The 15,563-nt window shown below is 54.3% G+C and overlaps 6 protein-coding genes and 1 pseudogene across 7 annotated transcripts; 5 read left to right on the forward strand and 2 right to left on the reverse strand.

Moving 5' to 3' along the window:
- Positions 1–660: 660 nt before the first annotated feature.
- PODANS_3_1270 (uncharacterized protein) lies at positions 661–1,481 on the forward strand (the record flags this gene model as incomplete). Its single annotated transcript, XM_001903360.1, has 2 exons — positions 661–1,310; positions 1,370–1,481. The coding sequence occupies 2 exons, from the start codon at positions 661–663 to the stop codon at positions 1,479–1,481; spliced, it is 762 nt and encodes a 253-aa protein (XP_001903395.1).
- Positions 1,482–2,358: 877 nt separating this feature from the next.
- PODANS_3_1280 (uncharacterized protein) lies at positions 2,359–4,567 on the forward strand (the record flags this gene model as incomplete). Its single annotated transcript, XM_001903361.1, has 3 exons — positions 2,359–2,368; positions 2,469–2,864; positions 2,943–4,567. 3 exons carry the CDS (start codon positions 2,359–2,361, stop codon positions 4,565–4,567), a joined length of 2,031 nt encoding a protein of 676 aa, XP_001903396.1.
- Positions 4,568–4,732: 165 nt separating this feature from the next.
- Positions 4,733–5,645, forward strand: PODANS_3_1290 (annotated as a pseudogene; the record flags this gene model as incomplete). The annotated part of the gene is made up of 3 exons: positions 4,733–4,989; positions 5,047–5,113; positions 5,169–5,645. Coding segments are annotated over 3 exons (801 nt in total).
- Positions 5,646–5,969: 324 nt separating this feature from the next.
- On the reverse strand, positions 5,970–6,356 carry PODANS_3_1300 (uncharacterized protein; the record flags this gene model as incomplete). The annotated part of the gene is made up of 2 exons (XM_001903363.1): positions 5,970–6,185; positions 6,252–6,356. The coding sequence occupies 2 exons, from the start codon at positions 6,354–6,356 to the stop codon at positions 5,970–5,972; spliced, it is 321 nt and encodes a 106-aa protein (XP_001903398.1).
- A 1,217-nt stretch (positions 6,357–7,573) lies between these two features.
- PODANS_3_1310 (uncharacterized protein) lies at positions 7,574–7,858 on the reverse strand (the record flags this gene model as incomplete). The annotated part of the gene is made up of 1 exon (XM_001903364.1): positions 7,574–7,858. One exon carries the CDS (start codon positions 7,856–7,858, stop codon positions 7,574–7,576), a length of 285 nt encoding a protein of 94 aa, XP_001903399.1.
- Positions 7,859–9,096: 1,238 nt separating this feature from the next.
- PODANS_3_1320 (uncharacterized protein) lies at positions 9,097–12,641 on the forward strand (the record flags this gene model as incomplete). The annotated part of the gene is made up of 3 exons (XM_001903365.1): positions 9,097–9,203; positions 9,564–12,552; positions 12,618–12,641. 3 exons carry the CDS (start codon positions 9,097–9,099, stop codon positions 12,639–12,641), a joined length of 3,120 nt encoding a protein of 1,039 aa, XP_001903400.1.
- Positions 12,642–13,785: 1,144 nt separating this feature from the next.
- PODANS_3_1330 (uncharacterized protein) lies at positions 13,786–15,484 on the forward strand (the record flags this gene model as incomplete). Its single annotated transcript, XM_001903366.1, has 3 exons — positions 13,786–14,226; positions 14,292–14,530; positions 14,596–15,484. 3 exons carry the CDS (start codon positions 13,786–13,788, stop codon positions 15,482–15,484), a joined length of 1,569 nt encoding a protein of 522 aa, XP_001903401.1.
- Positions 15,485–15,563: the final 79 nt, after the last annotated feature.

Raw genomic sequence — 15,563 nt, forward strand, 5'->3', positions numbered from 1 at the left:
AAATGTTTGGAGTTGCACAACTGCCACTGCCACAAGGGGGTGTTTGGAGGGGTCCATCCGACACTGAGTGGAACCCCACCTTGTTCCGCCTCTGGCTGTGTCTCGGCGCGATAAGATAAACTGAGGTACCACGGAATTCCCAGGTTCCAGACCTCAGTGACTCCCTCTCTGCTGGAGACCGGCCAGATGTCGATCTTCTCTCGGGCCGTCCGATGGTGTTCTAGTGCCCTGCACCTGTGCGGGCTGTCAACGTCACTGGACGTTAGCTAGGGAGCAGAGAGACAGCCATTATTGGCCTGGTTATGGGGGATCGCTGACTACTTGAGACGAACGATCAGCCATATACTACTCCCGTCGTAGAATATTAGATCAGACAGTTTGGAGCTCAAGAATTTCATGACTTTTTATTGTCGCCTGGTCCCGTCCGTTGCATGCCCGCTTGCTAAAATTACCCCGCGATTCTAGAACGGCCACCACCCCGCATCTGTTGATAGGTAGGCTTGCTCAAGCTTTCCCATCGCACTGCTCACCTGCTTGGCCACGGGCACGCAACCTACCTTACCTGTCCTAGTCCATACTTTCATCTTGCCCAGCACCTCAGTTTGCTGAGTCTTTTCCCCAACATCAACAACATCCATGCCCTCTCGGCATATCGCCAAGATGACCGTCCTCGAGGCTGCCAACATCCCCTCCGTCTCCCTTCTCTACAAGCTCCACAAGCTGTCAGCCGCACCCGCTGACACCAAGCTTGTGAAGACTCTCTTGGGACCGACCGAGATCCCTCCCCCTTCTAAATCTCTCAACGACCGTGTTGCCGTGTACCGTGCCGACATCACTTCTCTCGCCGTCGATGCCATCGTCAATGCCGCCAACCGCTCCCTTCTCGGGGGCGGCGGCGTAGATGGTGCCATTCATCGGGCAGCTGGCCGCGGCCTGTACGAAGAGTGCAAGAAGTTGAATGGGTGCAAGACTGGCTCAGCCAAGATCACAGACGCCTATGACCTGCCATGCAACAGGGTCATTCACGCTGTCGGCCCCGTCTACGACCCGGCGGATCATGACACGAGCGAGAAGCTGCTGGTCGGCTGCTACACAACAAGCTTGGAGCTCGCCGTTGAACACGAGTGCCGCACAATCGCCTTCAGTGCACTCAGCACCGGTATATATGGCTACCCAAGTCGGGAGGCCGCGCCTGCAGCGTTGAGTGCCATTCGCAAATTCTTGACCGGGAAGGACGGGGACAAGATTGACAAGGTGATACTTGTTACGTTTGAGAAGAAGGATGTGGATGCTTACACCGAGTTCGTCCCGTAAGTTTCTCCACATGCTGGCCAAGCACTACCTCCAATGTGCTGACGAACATACACAGACATTACTTTCCTCCTGTTTCCGACGGCTCAACATCCGATGCCGTCGCACAAGAGCTTCCCAGCGTCCCAACATCGGACCCTGTGGATCCCGAAGAGGCCGACAAGAGATAGGCATGGCTAAGGAGGAGAATAAGGCAAAAACAGGTGGTAGATTTCACGGAGTTCCGGAAAAAAAAGTGACTCCCAGACATGTTTGGGAGGAGGGCGTAATTGGTAGCTCAGTGCTTGGAACTGGTGGGTGGGTGGCTTAGAGGCACAACACAAGACGGTCCTCGGGTATTATCTTGCGTGGCGTTAGTATTATAGGTCCGTTCTTGACAGCTTGGTGCTTGCAATACCAAGACTGCAACTCGCTATGGTCAACGTGAACCCAAGGGTGAACTCTACCTTTCTTGCTTCCCATGTGCACGTGTAAAGACAGGGTTATGCTTTGGCGCCAAGACCCTAAATGGATTAAGTTGATGCTTGTGGAGACCATAGACAACAACGGAGCAACCTGGGACGATTCAACTTGTTCCTTTGGCTTCATCCAGTCCCCCATCCAGTCTGCCTTGCACCATTGAAACATCTCCTCTCAGAAAGCTGTCTATTTGTGGGCTTCCATTCGATGTGGTACCAAGGTCCATGTACCTACTCCCACAGTTAGTTGTCTTCTGTCCACTGCCAGCTTGACCATGCATCAACCCTGAGCCTCAGCAGGCGCGCTGCCTTTTTCTGCAACGCATGAGCATCTTTACGCAGAGCATGGGTGTTTTTCGTCAGGTCCTCGTTATAACAGCCATCATGTGTTTCTGTCCTTGGCCGCCGGTTCTGTCCCCGTTAACTACTCTTGAAGCCTCGACATCCCAATGGTTCGCCCAACCCCAGGACAATGACCAGACATGATGCGACTATGGCACACAATACTAGCAGTTATCACTCTCCTGGTAGTCTCTAGGTGCCAGGGCTGTGAGACTGACTACTACCCTTCAGTTTCCACTGCTGAACCATGCGCCATTGTAAGCAGTTCCTGGTCTTCCCAACAGGTCTTCAGCCCATCTGGTATGTTTTTCCCACTGAGGCAGGTCAGAATCGATGACTAACTCGCCTGGACAAAAGCAACTCCGACTGTAGCAGCTGAGCTGGCTTACGAGTGTCTTAACTCTATCCCGCTGCACAAACAAGAAGCTCTTGAGCTTGTCGATGCCATTGAGCCTTACTTGGAATGGCAGAGTGACTCGGCCTACAAAGCCGACCCGCCCGAGGGCTACTTTTTCCCGCCTTTCGATATGTTTTCTGCATTGGCGCAGGTCCGCCAGAACTTGGAGGAAGACATGTACGGCAACGAGTATGATTTTCAGGAGGATCTATACGTCTCGGTGTTTTGTCCCGGGCATGATGGCCATTATGTCTTTTACCCAGATGCCTTAACCCGCGTCTTTGAATGGAGGCGACAACGCGCTCTTGTTTCCGTCAGTGAGGATGGGGTCTCGCTGCCAGTCATTAAGATTTATGGTATTTATCTCAGGAGGGCGAGTTCATTGACAGCCTTGCTGACTACCTACTGACCAGAGGATATTACCGAATCTCCAGAGACTGCGTCGGTAGTCAGCCTCATCAACGGCGTTGATGCAGCTACCTACGTGGCGGAAACAATATACAAGGCAACTTACAACCGAGATCCAGACGCCGCCTATAATAGCATGTTTTACGAAAAGGCGTCTGTTGCGGTGGGGAGTCCGTTGGGCTTTTTTGCAAAGGGTGGCCGAGTGAGATACGTTTACCCAGGGCCAAACACGACGTTCACGTTCGAGAATGGTACCACTCTCTCGTTGGAGAATGTTGCTGCTGTCAAAGCTGACATGACCGGCGTGGTTGACGGCCCTTCTTATTACGCTAAATTCTGCAATCCAGACGGTGGCAATACAACTACTATCAGAGAAAGCCCGGTTGATGAGGCTGGAGATGGGGAAATTGCTGTTATTGGCTACCCAAAGCCTGTGATCATCACTCAGGATGGCGTCGTCTCTGGTTATTTTCTTGAGGGTGATGGCTTCGAAGACGTGGCAGTCATCGCTGTTCTTTCTTTCGAGCCTCGATCCCCTACCGAATTTCAGGCAGTTTGCCAACGGTTCTTTTCACTAGCAGCACAAGAAGGCAAGACTAAACTCGTTATCGACTTTCAAGGTAATGGCGGCGGTTATATCCTCCAGGGCTACGACTTTTTCAGGCAGCTATTCCCTTCCATCGTCCAGGAAGGACTGAGCCGGTTCAAAGAAGACCCCAGCTTTCTCTCTCTTGCCAGCATCGTCAGTGATCTCGTGGCCGGTGTCAACCCTTACACAGAGCCGAGCGCAAATCTCGTTCGAAACTACCAAAACTGGTTCAACTATCGCTACGACCTCGATCTCCACGACCAACTCTTCCCGTCGTTTGACGCCAAGTTTTACCCGCACATCTACAAATCTACCCCCTACACCTCACTGCTGCGCTGGAACCTCTATGACAGCCTCACGACCATCAACACGACCTTTGGATTAGGCATCGAGGTGACCGGCTATGGTGCCCGAACCAACCTGGCGCAGCCCTTTTTCGCCGAGAACATTGTTCTTTTATACGACGGCACTTGCGCCTCTACCTGCGCGGTGACCTCCGAGTTCTTCAGCCTGCAGGCCAATGTCAAGTCGATCGCAATGGGTGGCCTCCCGGAGCCGGGTTTAATCCAAGGAGTGGGCGGCGTCAGGGGCGCGCAAGTGCTGCAGTACAAAAATATCTACGACTATGCCAGCTCCTACCTACCCTGGGCCGGGAATCCGTTCCAGGCTGCTGCGCTCTCGCGATACTCCTCGTTACCGGTGAACAGGAGCACGTCGGCTGCGGTCAATGCGAGGGATGAGATTTTCCCGCAGAACATCTACGACGGGTTGCCGGCGCAGTATGTGGTGCAGGAGTCGGATTGCCGGCTGTACTGGACGGAGCCGATGATCAGGGATGTGTCCGAGGTGTGGAAGGCTGCTGCTGATTCGGCATTCAACGGGGCGGGGTGTGCTGCCGGGGGGATAGAACGAACAGAGCCTGGCAAGTGTCCACCGACGCCAGGCACGCCGTCGCCGCTGCCTGTGTACGGTCCGTGGCTGCCAGACCAGTACAGGAAGGTGAATGCGCCGGTGGATGATGTGGGGTGGATGGCCGTCCATGGGATGAAGGCGATTCTTTAAGTGCTCTGTTTTTCCAACAAACCGGGCTGTCATCGACATTTTCTTGCGCATACTTTTGGTTTGTTCAATATACTCTATTCTCTTTGGTCAATATCATTCTATCGTCCGCACGACATATCGCATCAGAACTCTTCCGTAATTTTACTATCGCTCAAACTGCGCACAATGCCTCCAACACGATCAAGAACGTCCTCTCAGGGAGCCAGCCTGGAGTCGTCATCTTTATCTTCTGATTCGAAGGAGGGATCAGGTGTCCTCCTTGCCGAGGAGCAGCAGCCTAATCCTACCGGCGATGGTACAAGTCAGCAGGCTGATGCGCAAGAGAATACCGTCGTGCCTGAGCAGCAAGCCGAAGTACAAGGCGAGGCCACAGTGCCCGAGCAGTAACCTGCTGTGCAAGACGAGGTCGTAGCGCCCCAGAAGTAAGCACCTACTTGCCCAGAAATAATTACCAAAGGCTGTCTAACTCATGCTTACAGGGCCCCTTTCACTCATTTCCGCCAACTCTCACAGTCCCAGCAGGATCAAGCCAACGCGGAACATGCTGTCAGTGTGCCCCTTGTTGCCATGTGGGTGTGAGGTAGTGCTGACAGAACTACAGATCGAGGTCATATTATCCTACTTCATTATAGACTGGGACGCGTCCAAGCGCTGGACAAGTCCAAATCGCGTATACAGTTGGCCTGAACCTTTCCATAAGGATGGCAGACATCCCACTGCCGCTTTTACCTACACCTCCAAGGGAGACATCACCGAATTTGCCGTGCTCGACGCTATGGATGTCGAGAGGGACTCACCAGTCAGAAAAATGATACAAAACAGAGACAAGACACACAGCGTCGAGTTGACGTATCACATTCTTGTCAAGGCCTTCACGCGGACAGGGAACAGCTATCTTGACTTTTCGCAGGAGGATAAGGATGTGATCAGAAAGTTTTCAAGGAAGGTGACGAATGAAGGGAAGCAAACGATTTCGGACTGGTTCATTAACGTTGTTTGCGGAGCGCCTTTTCGGGCATTGGAGGTGGAACCTGATCCTTGGTCCGATGACAGCTTCGTGTCTTGGTTCGAAGGATGAAGGGGAGTATTACAACGTGTTGGTGGAAGATGGGACGATGCCACGGTCCCCTGCGTTGGCAGAAATTGGAATTCATGGCACTACATTGGAGGCACCTGAGGAACGAGGTTGCTGAGATTTGTTAAGAGGTGGTGAGGAGGAACACTTGGACTCACCTTGATGACAGCGGGTTGTTGGAATGACTTGATAAGCAGCGAAGATTACCAGGGTAGTGCACATTCAAGCATATGATAACACATATTTGCATTACATTTCCATTATTCTGACATGATGTGACCTTTTGACATATCGTACACAAACTCTTAAGCCCTATTATCGTATCAATTACTCCTGATTTGGCTTGCTAGCGCTGGCAGCGCCCTCCCTCTTCATGCCCTCGCATCCGGTCAGCTTGCCGGCAACTTCCTCCACTTTCCCATATCCCGAGGTGGCCGGGTCACGGTTCTGGGTCGCTTGATTGAGTGAAGCACGGGCGTGGGCCTTGTCTTGCTCGCCCGAGGTTTTCCAGGCGTGGGAACCTGAGATGTCGCCGATTGCGGACTGAGAGGGAGTCGCTGTTAATTATTGGACCGGAAGGCAGAGCTTGAGAGAATGGGAGATTGTCACCTCAGCTGCCCCCTTGATATACTCGGCGTGGGAGGAGATCAGGCCTGGGTTCTCGGTAGGCTGGTTGGTGCTGCTGGTGTTGGGGTTGCTCGAGGAGGAAGACATGGTTGTAGTGTAGGATTTGTGTTGTGCTGGCGGGTGTACTGGCTGTTTACTGTGGTGTGATACCTGTGGAGGATGCTTCAATGTTGTGGTTTTGGATTTGCGATGGTGCTGGAGATGGATCTTGTAAAGAAGAAATAGGGGTTCATGAAGACGGTGGGGTGTACCTTATGCCGCGACATGGTGACGTCGGTCTGGGGTGACGTCATTAATGGGCTGCTGGATTTGAGGCTCGACTTGTGCACCATCAAGAGCCGAGGGTGGTGGCTATTTCTGGCGTCTTGCTAGTTCAGCAAAATGGAGAGAAAACAATGCATGTGTAAAACAAGTTGAAGGAGATTCTTCCGAAATGTCCTCACTGTGGGAAGAGGGAAGCATTGCTATCGTCCACTGAACTAGACACGAGAACCATTGCAATTACAATCGGTATCAATGTTTGTTTGTCAGCAGTTTCAATCTGCTATCTGGGCCTCCATTTGGGGCGAAGATGACCCTCGCGATGCAGAAGAGCCGTTGTAGTGTAAATAAGCCCCTGAGAGAATATCGGTTGCCCGGTTAGATCTGTTTAGTTTGGTAACCACCTTGATGTGCTATTTCACGTGAAGGGCACGTGCGTCTTTCCGTCAATGGTGGCAGACGGCACATGTGGATACCGCTTGACCCTGCGGAAAGAAAGAGATCTTATCGGACACGCAGGGGGACTAGGTTGATATGCCCCGGATTTTGGCGAAGAGGAACAGCGTTTCGGCAGCAGGGGTCTTTTCCTGAGCCTTTTGAAGTTGAGTATGAGATGAGCCAAATGACGCCGCGAAGTGAAGTACCGTGCGGGCGAGTTGAAGCCTGCAGAATTGCGGTGAGACCTGCCGACTTTAGAGTTGCGGATGGTGCTCAGACTGGCGCAACATCGAAGCGGAACGTGGAAGGTGTTTAACCTGGCGTGGGGGGCGTTGACATATCTGACAGACGTTGGACTTCAAGTGCATGAATATCCATCCTTCACAGTGTACCCGAGATAATCAGCCAGTTTTTGTCTGTAGCTTCTGTACGAAACAACACCTGGTTCAAGCTGCAACAGCAAAGTAGCCACGGTCACCCACAACCATCCCTTAACCAACCAGGAGATCCTGGAAAGAGTCGAGGCAACGTCTGGGCATGACTGGTGATCTAATATTTATCCGCTCCTGGTTAAAAATATGAAGCCAAGTTTGGTCGAACCCGTGTCAACGACGGCACCGGAGCCTCTCCTCCATCACTCTTTCTGTGTTACGGTGGCGAAGTACCTTAACAGAAGCGGCATGGCGGGGGCTGAGGACTGCTCCCGGGCGGCGTGAGATGATATTTTGCTGTTGATAGGGCTTATCGTTGATATTGCGGCACCTGTAGAAGAAAAGGGGCCTGATATTGGCCATGAATCGCCAGTGGCCCATATGTTGAGCCAAACGACAGGCTTCCCCGCGATGAGGAGAGACACGCGGGTGAAGCAGGCTGGGATGTGCTGGAAGCATTGCTAGCTCCCATGAAACCATTGGGATGCATCAACGTGGTGCAGGCTCGCATATGCTGGCGCCAGCAGCGTTCTGCAGAAAGGGAGATGGATAGGTGAGAGGAAACTCAAACTTGAGACGTTACTGCCCCGCCCCTCGGTGGACACCCCGAAAAAAGAGAAACCCCTCCAAGAGCCCACTCAGCACCCGCTCAACGCTCATGTTGCCACACAGTACCATGGCTACCGCAGTATTCCAACAAAGGCCATCTGATTTCAAGGCGCGCATTGTCAAACTCACGCAAGGGATCGTAGAAAAGGCAATTCAATAGCCTTTGATCAAAATGGGACGGCAGAGGGAGAGAGGCCCCAACAGCGGGTGAAGGTTTGGGACCTACTTGTTGGGGCTTGGAAGGAAACTTCTTTTTGCATAACGACCGCCTCACCGCCCTGGGAAGTGGGCCATTCTGGGATTAGCGCTCTCGCTGATAAAGCGATAAGCAGGGATCAGCGAGGACAAGCAGGGATGTGTCTGAGTCGGCAGCGGCTGGATGCACACCAATCATTGGGGGGGCAATTCTTGTGGACGACTGACGGGCAGGTGGCCGAGAGAGAGAAAGTGGTTGGCCCAGCAGCCCCCAGATGCTCCAGAGCCCCCTCCCCCAACAAGGGCAAAGGCGAAAAAAAAAGTTTTCGGTGATGCCTACCCCTCCATCCCAATTCTGTGCCTCCCTGTGGGTCCGGCGGCGGCGTGTGTGTGTCGCAAAGCGCTGTGTGGTGTCCAGTGTGCCAGTGCAAAAGTGAATCAATCTGTCCTGGGCCGAAGCAAAGCCTGGCTTGCACTCTTTAAATATTTCCCCCACCGCCCTCCCACACCCACAAGTTTTTCTTTCTGCCACCTCCAGGTCTCTCCTCAGCTTTCTTTCTTTTTCGTTTGGACTGCCAGCTCTCCACTCAGTCTTTACATATTCTTGCGACTTCTCTCTAGAAGAGCCAGAATAGAGTAGACGTCTTCGACCCTCCATCGAGATATCTACGGGCTCGCCTATCGTCGCCGTCGGTCACTTGCCTTTTCGCAGGATACCCCCGAATAGACTACCTCCCCCTCCCAGCAACATTGTTTAGACGGCGGGATTAGATTCCTTAGACGTCTTCTCTAGTCTCCACGACATTTTTTCGACGTTTCGATCAAATCACACAAAACCCGATAAAATGGCTCCCTCCGAGAACGCCGCCAGCATCAAGGTGCTCGATGAGCTCATGCAGAAGCTCACCATCTCCAAGGAGGCTGATCAGATCAAGGAGGCTTCGGCCGCCCTTGCTTCCTTCATCAACGGTCGCATCGAGGACCTTGATACCCCCACCAAGTAAGTTTTTTTGTGTTGGGCCCCGCTCCCCTGTTCGCGATAACCCCTCGCCAAGCCCAAACCCAAGCCTAGTCCAGCCCCTCCTTGACAGCAGCAGCAGCGCGGCATATCGGGCATATCGTGGCCTCTTGTTTCTTTGTGTGCGTGCGAGCGACACAAAGAGACACATTGGCCGGGCTCGCTGCCTGTCGCAGACCGCCTCGACAGGAGGTTGTCGTGCCGTGCTGCGCTGTCAAACCAGGGTGCGGCTTTTAGCTGCAGGGACCAGTTTGGTGGGAAAAAATTTTCAGATGGCATTTCGAGCGTCGCACCAGAATTTGGAGAATTGGAGGCTGACATGTGAACCCCTCATTTTCGCAGGACCGTCGAGGCTCTCAAGAAGCAGCTCGCCAACAAGAAGGATGCCACCGTCCGCGAGAAGGCCCTCCTTGCCATCCAGGCTATTGCCCAGCACTCCGAGGTCTCTTCTGCCGTTGAGCCCTACCTCGTTGCTCTTCTCCCCAGCGTCCTGGCTGGCGCTGGTGACAAGATCACCGCTGTGAAGAATGCCGCTTTCGCTGCTGCTCTGGCCATCGCCGAGGCCATTAACCCTAACGCTGTCAAGGCCGTTCTCCCCGCCTTGATCGACTCCCTCCGCAATGCCCAGAAGTGGCCCGAGAAGATGCTTGTCCTCGACTTCATCGATGTCCTCATCAAGACTGCCCCCGCCCAGACTGGTCTCCGTGTCCCCGACTTGATCCCCGTCATTTCCGAGGCCATGTGGGACACCAAGAAGGAGGTCAAGGACCGTGCCTACAAGACCATGGAGCAGCTCTGCCAGCTTATTGTCAACCGCGATATCGAGCGCTTCATTCCCGAGCTCATCAAGTGTATCGCCAAGCCCGAGAACGTCCCCGAGACTGTTCACTTGCTCGGTGCCACCACCTTCGTCACTGAGGTCCAGGAGCCCACTCTTGCCCTCATGGTTCCCCTTCTTGATCGTGGTCTTGCCGAGCGCGACACCGCCATCAAGCGCAAGTCGGCCGTCATTGTCGACAACATGTGCAAGCTCGTCGACGACCCCAACATTGTCGCTCCTTTCTTGCCCAAGATGATGCCCGGTCTCCAGAAGAACTACGAGAACTTGGCTGATCCCGAGGCTCGTGAGAAGACCAAGCAGGCTCTTGACACCATCATCCGCGTCGGTAACGTCGTTGACGGCAAGATCCCCGAGGTCCGCAACCACGGTGATATCAAGACCATCCTTAGCCACTTCAAGGAGGTCCTCCCCGCCAAGCACGCTTCTGCTCTTGAGAAGTTCGCCCCCGTCCTCGAGTACGCCGCCGCTGTTGCTGGCCAGCTCGTCGACGAGAAGGAGACCGAGTCCGCCGTCTGGGCTGAGGCTGTCAAGCCCTACGTCGCTGTTGTCGTTGGTGATGACGAGGCTCAGTCCATCACTGACGCTCTCCGTAAGCGCGCCAACCCCGACCTCGCCGAGGGCGATGACGGTGAGGAGGACGACGAGGAGGGTGAGGATCTGTGCAACTGCACCTTCTCGCTCGCCTACGGTGCCAAGATCCTTCTCAACCAGACCCATCTCCGCCTCAAGCGCGGCCAGCGCTACGGTCTGTGCGGTCCCAACGGTTCCGGAAAGTCCACCCTCATGCGCGCCATCAACAACGAACAGGTCGAGGGCTTCCCCAAGCAGTCCGAGGTCAAGACCGTGTTCGTCGAGCACGACTTGGACTCTGCCGATACCGAGATGACCACCATCGACTGGACCATGAAGAAGCTTGCCGAGGCCGGCGTCGACGTCAGCCAGGCTGAGGTCGAGAAGCGTCTCGGCGAGTTCGGCTTCTCCGAGGACATGATCAAGAACGAGATCACTGCCCTCTCCGGTGGTTGGAAGATGAAGCTGGCCTTGTGCCGTGCCGTCTTCGAGGCTCCCGATATTCTCCTGCTCGACGAGCCCACTAACCATCTCGATGTGAAGAACGTGAAGTGGCTCGAGGACTACCTCATCAACTCCCCTTGCACCTCCATCATCGTCTCTCACGACAGTGGTTTCCTCGACAACGTGTGCCAGCACATCGTCCACTACGAGCGCTTCAAGCTTAAGCGCTACAGAGGCAACCTCGCTGAGTTTGTCAAGAAGCACCCCGCTGCCAAGTCCTACTACGAGCTCGGTGCCTCCGACATGGAGTTCTCCTTCCCCGAGCCCGGTTTCCTCGAGGGCGTCAAGACCAAGGCCAAGGCCATTCTCCGTGCCACCAAGATGTCCTTCCAGTACCCTGGCACCGCCAAGCCCCAGATTTCCGACATCTCCTTCCAGTGCTCGCTCGGTTCCCGTATTGCCGTCATTGGTCCCAACGGTGCCGGCAAGTCCACCCTCATCAACGTGCTCACTGGTGAGCTCATCCCCACCGCCGGTGAGATCTACCAGCACGAGAACATCCGTATCGCCTACATCAAGCAGCACGCTTTCGCCCACATCGATAACCATCTCGACAGCACTCCCTCCGAGTACATCCAGTGGCGTTTCCAGACTGGTGAGGATCGTGAGACCATGGATCGTGCCAACAAGATCATCACCGAGGCTGATGAGGAGGCCATGAACAAGGTCTTCAAGGTCGAGGGCACCATGCGCCGTGTCATTGGCATCAACTCCCGCAGAAAGTTCAAGAACTCGTACGAGTACGAGTGCTCTTTCGCTCTCGGCGAGAACATTGGCATGAAGAACGAGCGCTGGGTTCCCATGATGACTGCCGACAACGCTTGGTTGCCCCGCTCCGAGCTCCTCGCCTCCCATCAGAAGATGGTTGCCGATGTCGATATGAAGGAGGCCCTTGCCTCCGGTCAGTTCCGTCCCCTCGTGCGCAAGGAGATCGAGGCTCACTGCGCCAACTTCGGTCTCGATGCCGAGCTTGTCTCTCACTCCCGCATGCGCGGTCTCTCCGGTGGTCAGCGTGTCAAGGTCGTCCTTGCCGCCTGCTCGTGGCAGCGTCCCCATCTCATCGTTCTTGATGAGCCTACCAACTACCTCGATCGTGACTCTCTCGGTGCCTTGTCCAAGGCCCTCAAGAAGTTCGAGGGTGGTGTCATCATCATTACCCACTCTGCCGAGTTCACCAAGGATATCACTGAGGAGGTGTGGGCTGTCATGGACGGCAAGATGACTCCTTCCGGCCACAACTGGGTGCAGGGCCAGGGCTCTGGTCCCCGCCTCAAGGGGGATGACGGCGAGGAGGAGGAGAAGTTCGATGCCATGGGCAACAAGATTGTTAGCACCAAGAAGAAGGCCAAGCTTACCAGCTCCGAGGCCCGCAAGAAGAAGAAGGAGCGCATGGCTCGCCGCAAGCGTGGTGAGGAGGTATGTCTCTTCCCCTTTCCATCTACTGCTCTACCAAGACAGCAGTTTGCTAACTCTTTCGACAGGTCTTCAGCGACGAGGACGAGTAAACGTCACGCGCTCGACATCTTTTCAGCATGAGTTAAGCGTTACGAACAGGTTCACAAAAGTTGCTTTTTCACATTCTGGGTTCGGGTTGCATGGGTGGTCTGGCCTCACTGGGTTTCTGTCTTTTATGTCCTGTCATGATCATAATTTCTCTTTTAGCCCGTTACTGTATCTATGCCTGGCAGCATTGGGGGGCATGATCTTCCAAGGACTGGAGACCCTTGGATGCATGGTTGTGTTTTCTAGATGCCGGACAGGAGGGAGAGATACCAAAACGAAGGGGTGGAGAGTTTGTCTCACGAATAGAGAGCAATATAGATCTTTAGATACGCCTGTGTGTCCATGTTGTGTGTTTATTGTGCTTGTCAGTTGGGGTGTTGACTTGATGTGTCTTGACTTGGTTGGGCGAGGGTTGAATGGTTGTCTGCAAAGGGTAACTGATTTGCACTTTATACAGTCGACAATCGGGGGCTGAATAACGTGCTTTTGGCGTTTTGAGGCACAGCCGGGAAGCCTTGGTACAACCCCACGATCACGACATCTCAGATCTTGTTCCTGAAAATCTGGAGGCGTTGTTTGAGCATGGATATGGACCCCGTCCAGCAGAAAAGCTTGATTAGGATCGGTCCGGCAGCTGAGCGATCGGCGCGCACGTTCTAGGCCGGCATTTCCCCTTTTGCTCCTGATGATGCTTTTTTGGGCCTCCTTTCCGTATGAGCTGTCTGCAGACTGCAGAGACTATCGATAGTGCGTCAACTGTTCGGTCTGCTTACCGGCCACTGCCGGCCCATCCATGTCGACGATCAGCTTGGTCATCCCCTGACAATCTTTCTGTCCTTCTGAGACATGCAGCCATCTAGAGAGCACGTTCTCAGCCAGACTTAGCCGGCAGACGACGATCCGACCAAGATGTGGTTCGTGCACTTGTTGACACGGATGATCTTGCACCTTTTTCTTCTCAAGAGGCTGTCATTGAACCCAACTTGGTCCAACAACTTGGGTTGGCATCGTGGGGGTGAAGAGCTTCAATGGCCGTGTTGGTTGGTATCATCACTCAGAAGTGTGAATGGCATCATCTTTTTCATCGAGCACGACAGGAAAGGCGGCGGGTGGTGATGGCTAACAGAACCCATCAAGGAGGAAGCGATGGGCAGGATGGCGATGTGTATAAGTAGAAGAACAATCAACTTAAACTTCTCAACAATCTCATCAGATCACCATCGTCACTCCTCTCTTCAGTATTCTTACCATCTTCGAAACAGCATCAGCACCACAATGCAAGGTCTCCTCGGCTTCGCCCTCTTGGGAAGCTTCGTCTCCTACCTTCAAGGAGCGGCTGCCAGTCCAGCAACTGCCGGTGGCACGGAGAAGAGGAACCCTCTCGGTCTCAGTCTACCCCCTTTGATTCCCTCCATCCCGGGAGTCACTGAGCCCCTGGCTTCCAATGCACCCCCTCTGCCTATCCTGCAGGTTCCTACGCCCCCCTTGGCCAGTCCTCCGTTTACTGCCTCCAACATCAAGCCCAAGAAGATTGGTTACTTCTGGACTGGTGCTGGTGACAACTTGCACAAGGACTTCCTGGCGACAGTCAGCTTGGATGATGTATGCTCTCCCCTATTAGTGGTAAAGTCTGGTTGCTGACCGCTAACAAGGACACCTTTGGCACATTCATCCAACTCACCGATGTTCCCACCAGCGGTAATTCTCCTCATCATCTTGGAGCGTCTTATGACGGCAAGACCTTGATTGGCGGCGGTCTCTTGTCTTTGCTCAAGACTCAGGATACTGCCTTTTACTTTGACGTCTCGGACCCGTACCGCCCCAAGTTTGACCACAGCAACCGTGCCATCTTGTCGTCTATTGTCGATGAGATTCGAGCCAAGCCTGATGGGTATGTTCTTTCTTCATCGTCCGACTGTCTTCTCTTGCCTACTAATCTTGTTGTGTGCGCCACAGAGGCTTCTACATCACCTACATGGGCTCTGCAGTGGGCACCTCCCCCGGCCGCCTCGTCGAGACCGACGCCCGCGGCAACATCATCCACGAGTGGCCTGAAGTCACCGACATCCCCTCCACCCTCAACATCCTCGGCCAGCAGTTCTCCCCCCACGGCCTCACCGTCGACTACGACAAGCAAATCGCCCTCACCTCCGACTTTGTCGTCCCCATCACCATCCTCAAGCCCACCCTCGGTATACAAAAGGCCGACACCCTCCGCCTCTTTGACCTTCGCACCCACAAGATCCTGTCGACAATCACCATCCCAGGCGGTCAGGGCATCCAGGACGTCAAATTCATCCCCAATCACCCCGAGACGGCCGCGCTCGCCACCGCCGTCGGCCTCGGCCAAGTCTGGGTCATCTACCCCTTCCGCACCAAAAACGGCAAGCAAGGCACCGCCGAGCTCCTCTTCGACTTTGGCCCCAAGGCCAAAAACTCATTGGCCATCTACTCGGACATCTCCGACGACGGCAAACTAGCCTACTTCACCTTCACCCTCGGCAACCACGTTGCGGCGCTCGATATCTCTGATCTGAGCAACCCTGTGAGGCTGGACGACCCGAACGAGACCCAGCCCATCATCGGCCCTCACTACGTCAAGATCAGCCCGGATAAGAAGAACTTGTTGGTCCTTGGGTATTTTGTCCAGGCGGGGGACATCTCGGTTGTCAACACGCCTGGTGATTACAAGGCTCACTGGTTGGATCTGGACGCGAACGGCAAGTTTAGCTGGAACAAGACGATTGATTTCGAGAGGGAGTTTGCGACCACGAGGGGGGGTGCGAGGCCGCATAGTGTGGTTATTTATGACTTGAGCGATCCGACTGATCCAAAGTATTATTGAGTGGCGGAGAGGGGGGATAGGGGTGAGGAAGGGGGGTGGTCGTTCCAGCGCGTAGCATCGGTGGCTTAATTCACGGTGC

This window comes from Podospora anserina, chromosome 3 (genome assembly GCF_000226545.1).
Source record: "Podospora anserina S mat+ genomic DNA chromosome 3, supercontig 1".
NCBI lineage: Eukaryota > Fungi > Ascomycota > Sordariomycetes > Sordariales > Podosporaceae > Podospora > Podospora anserina.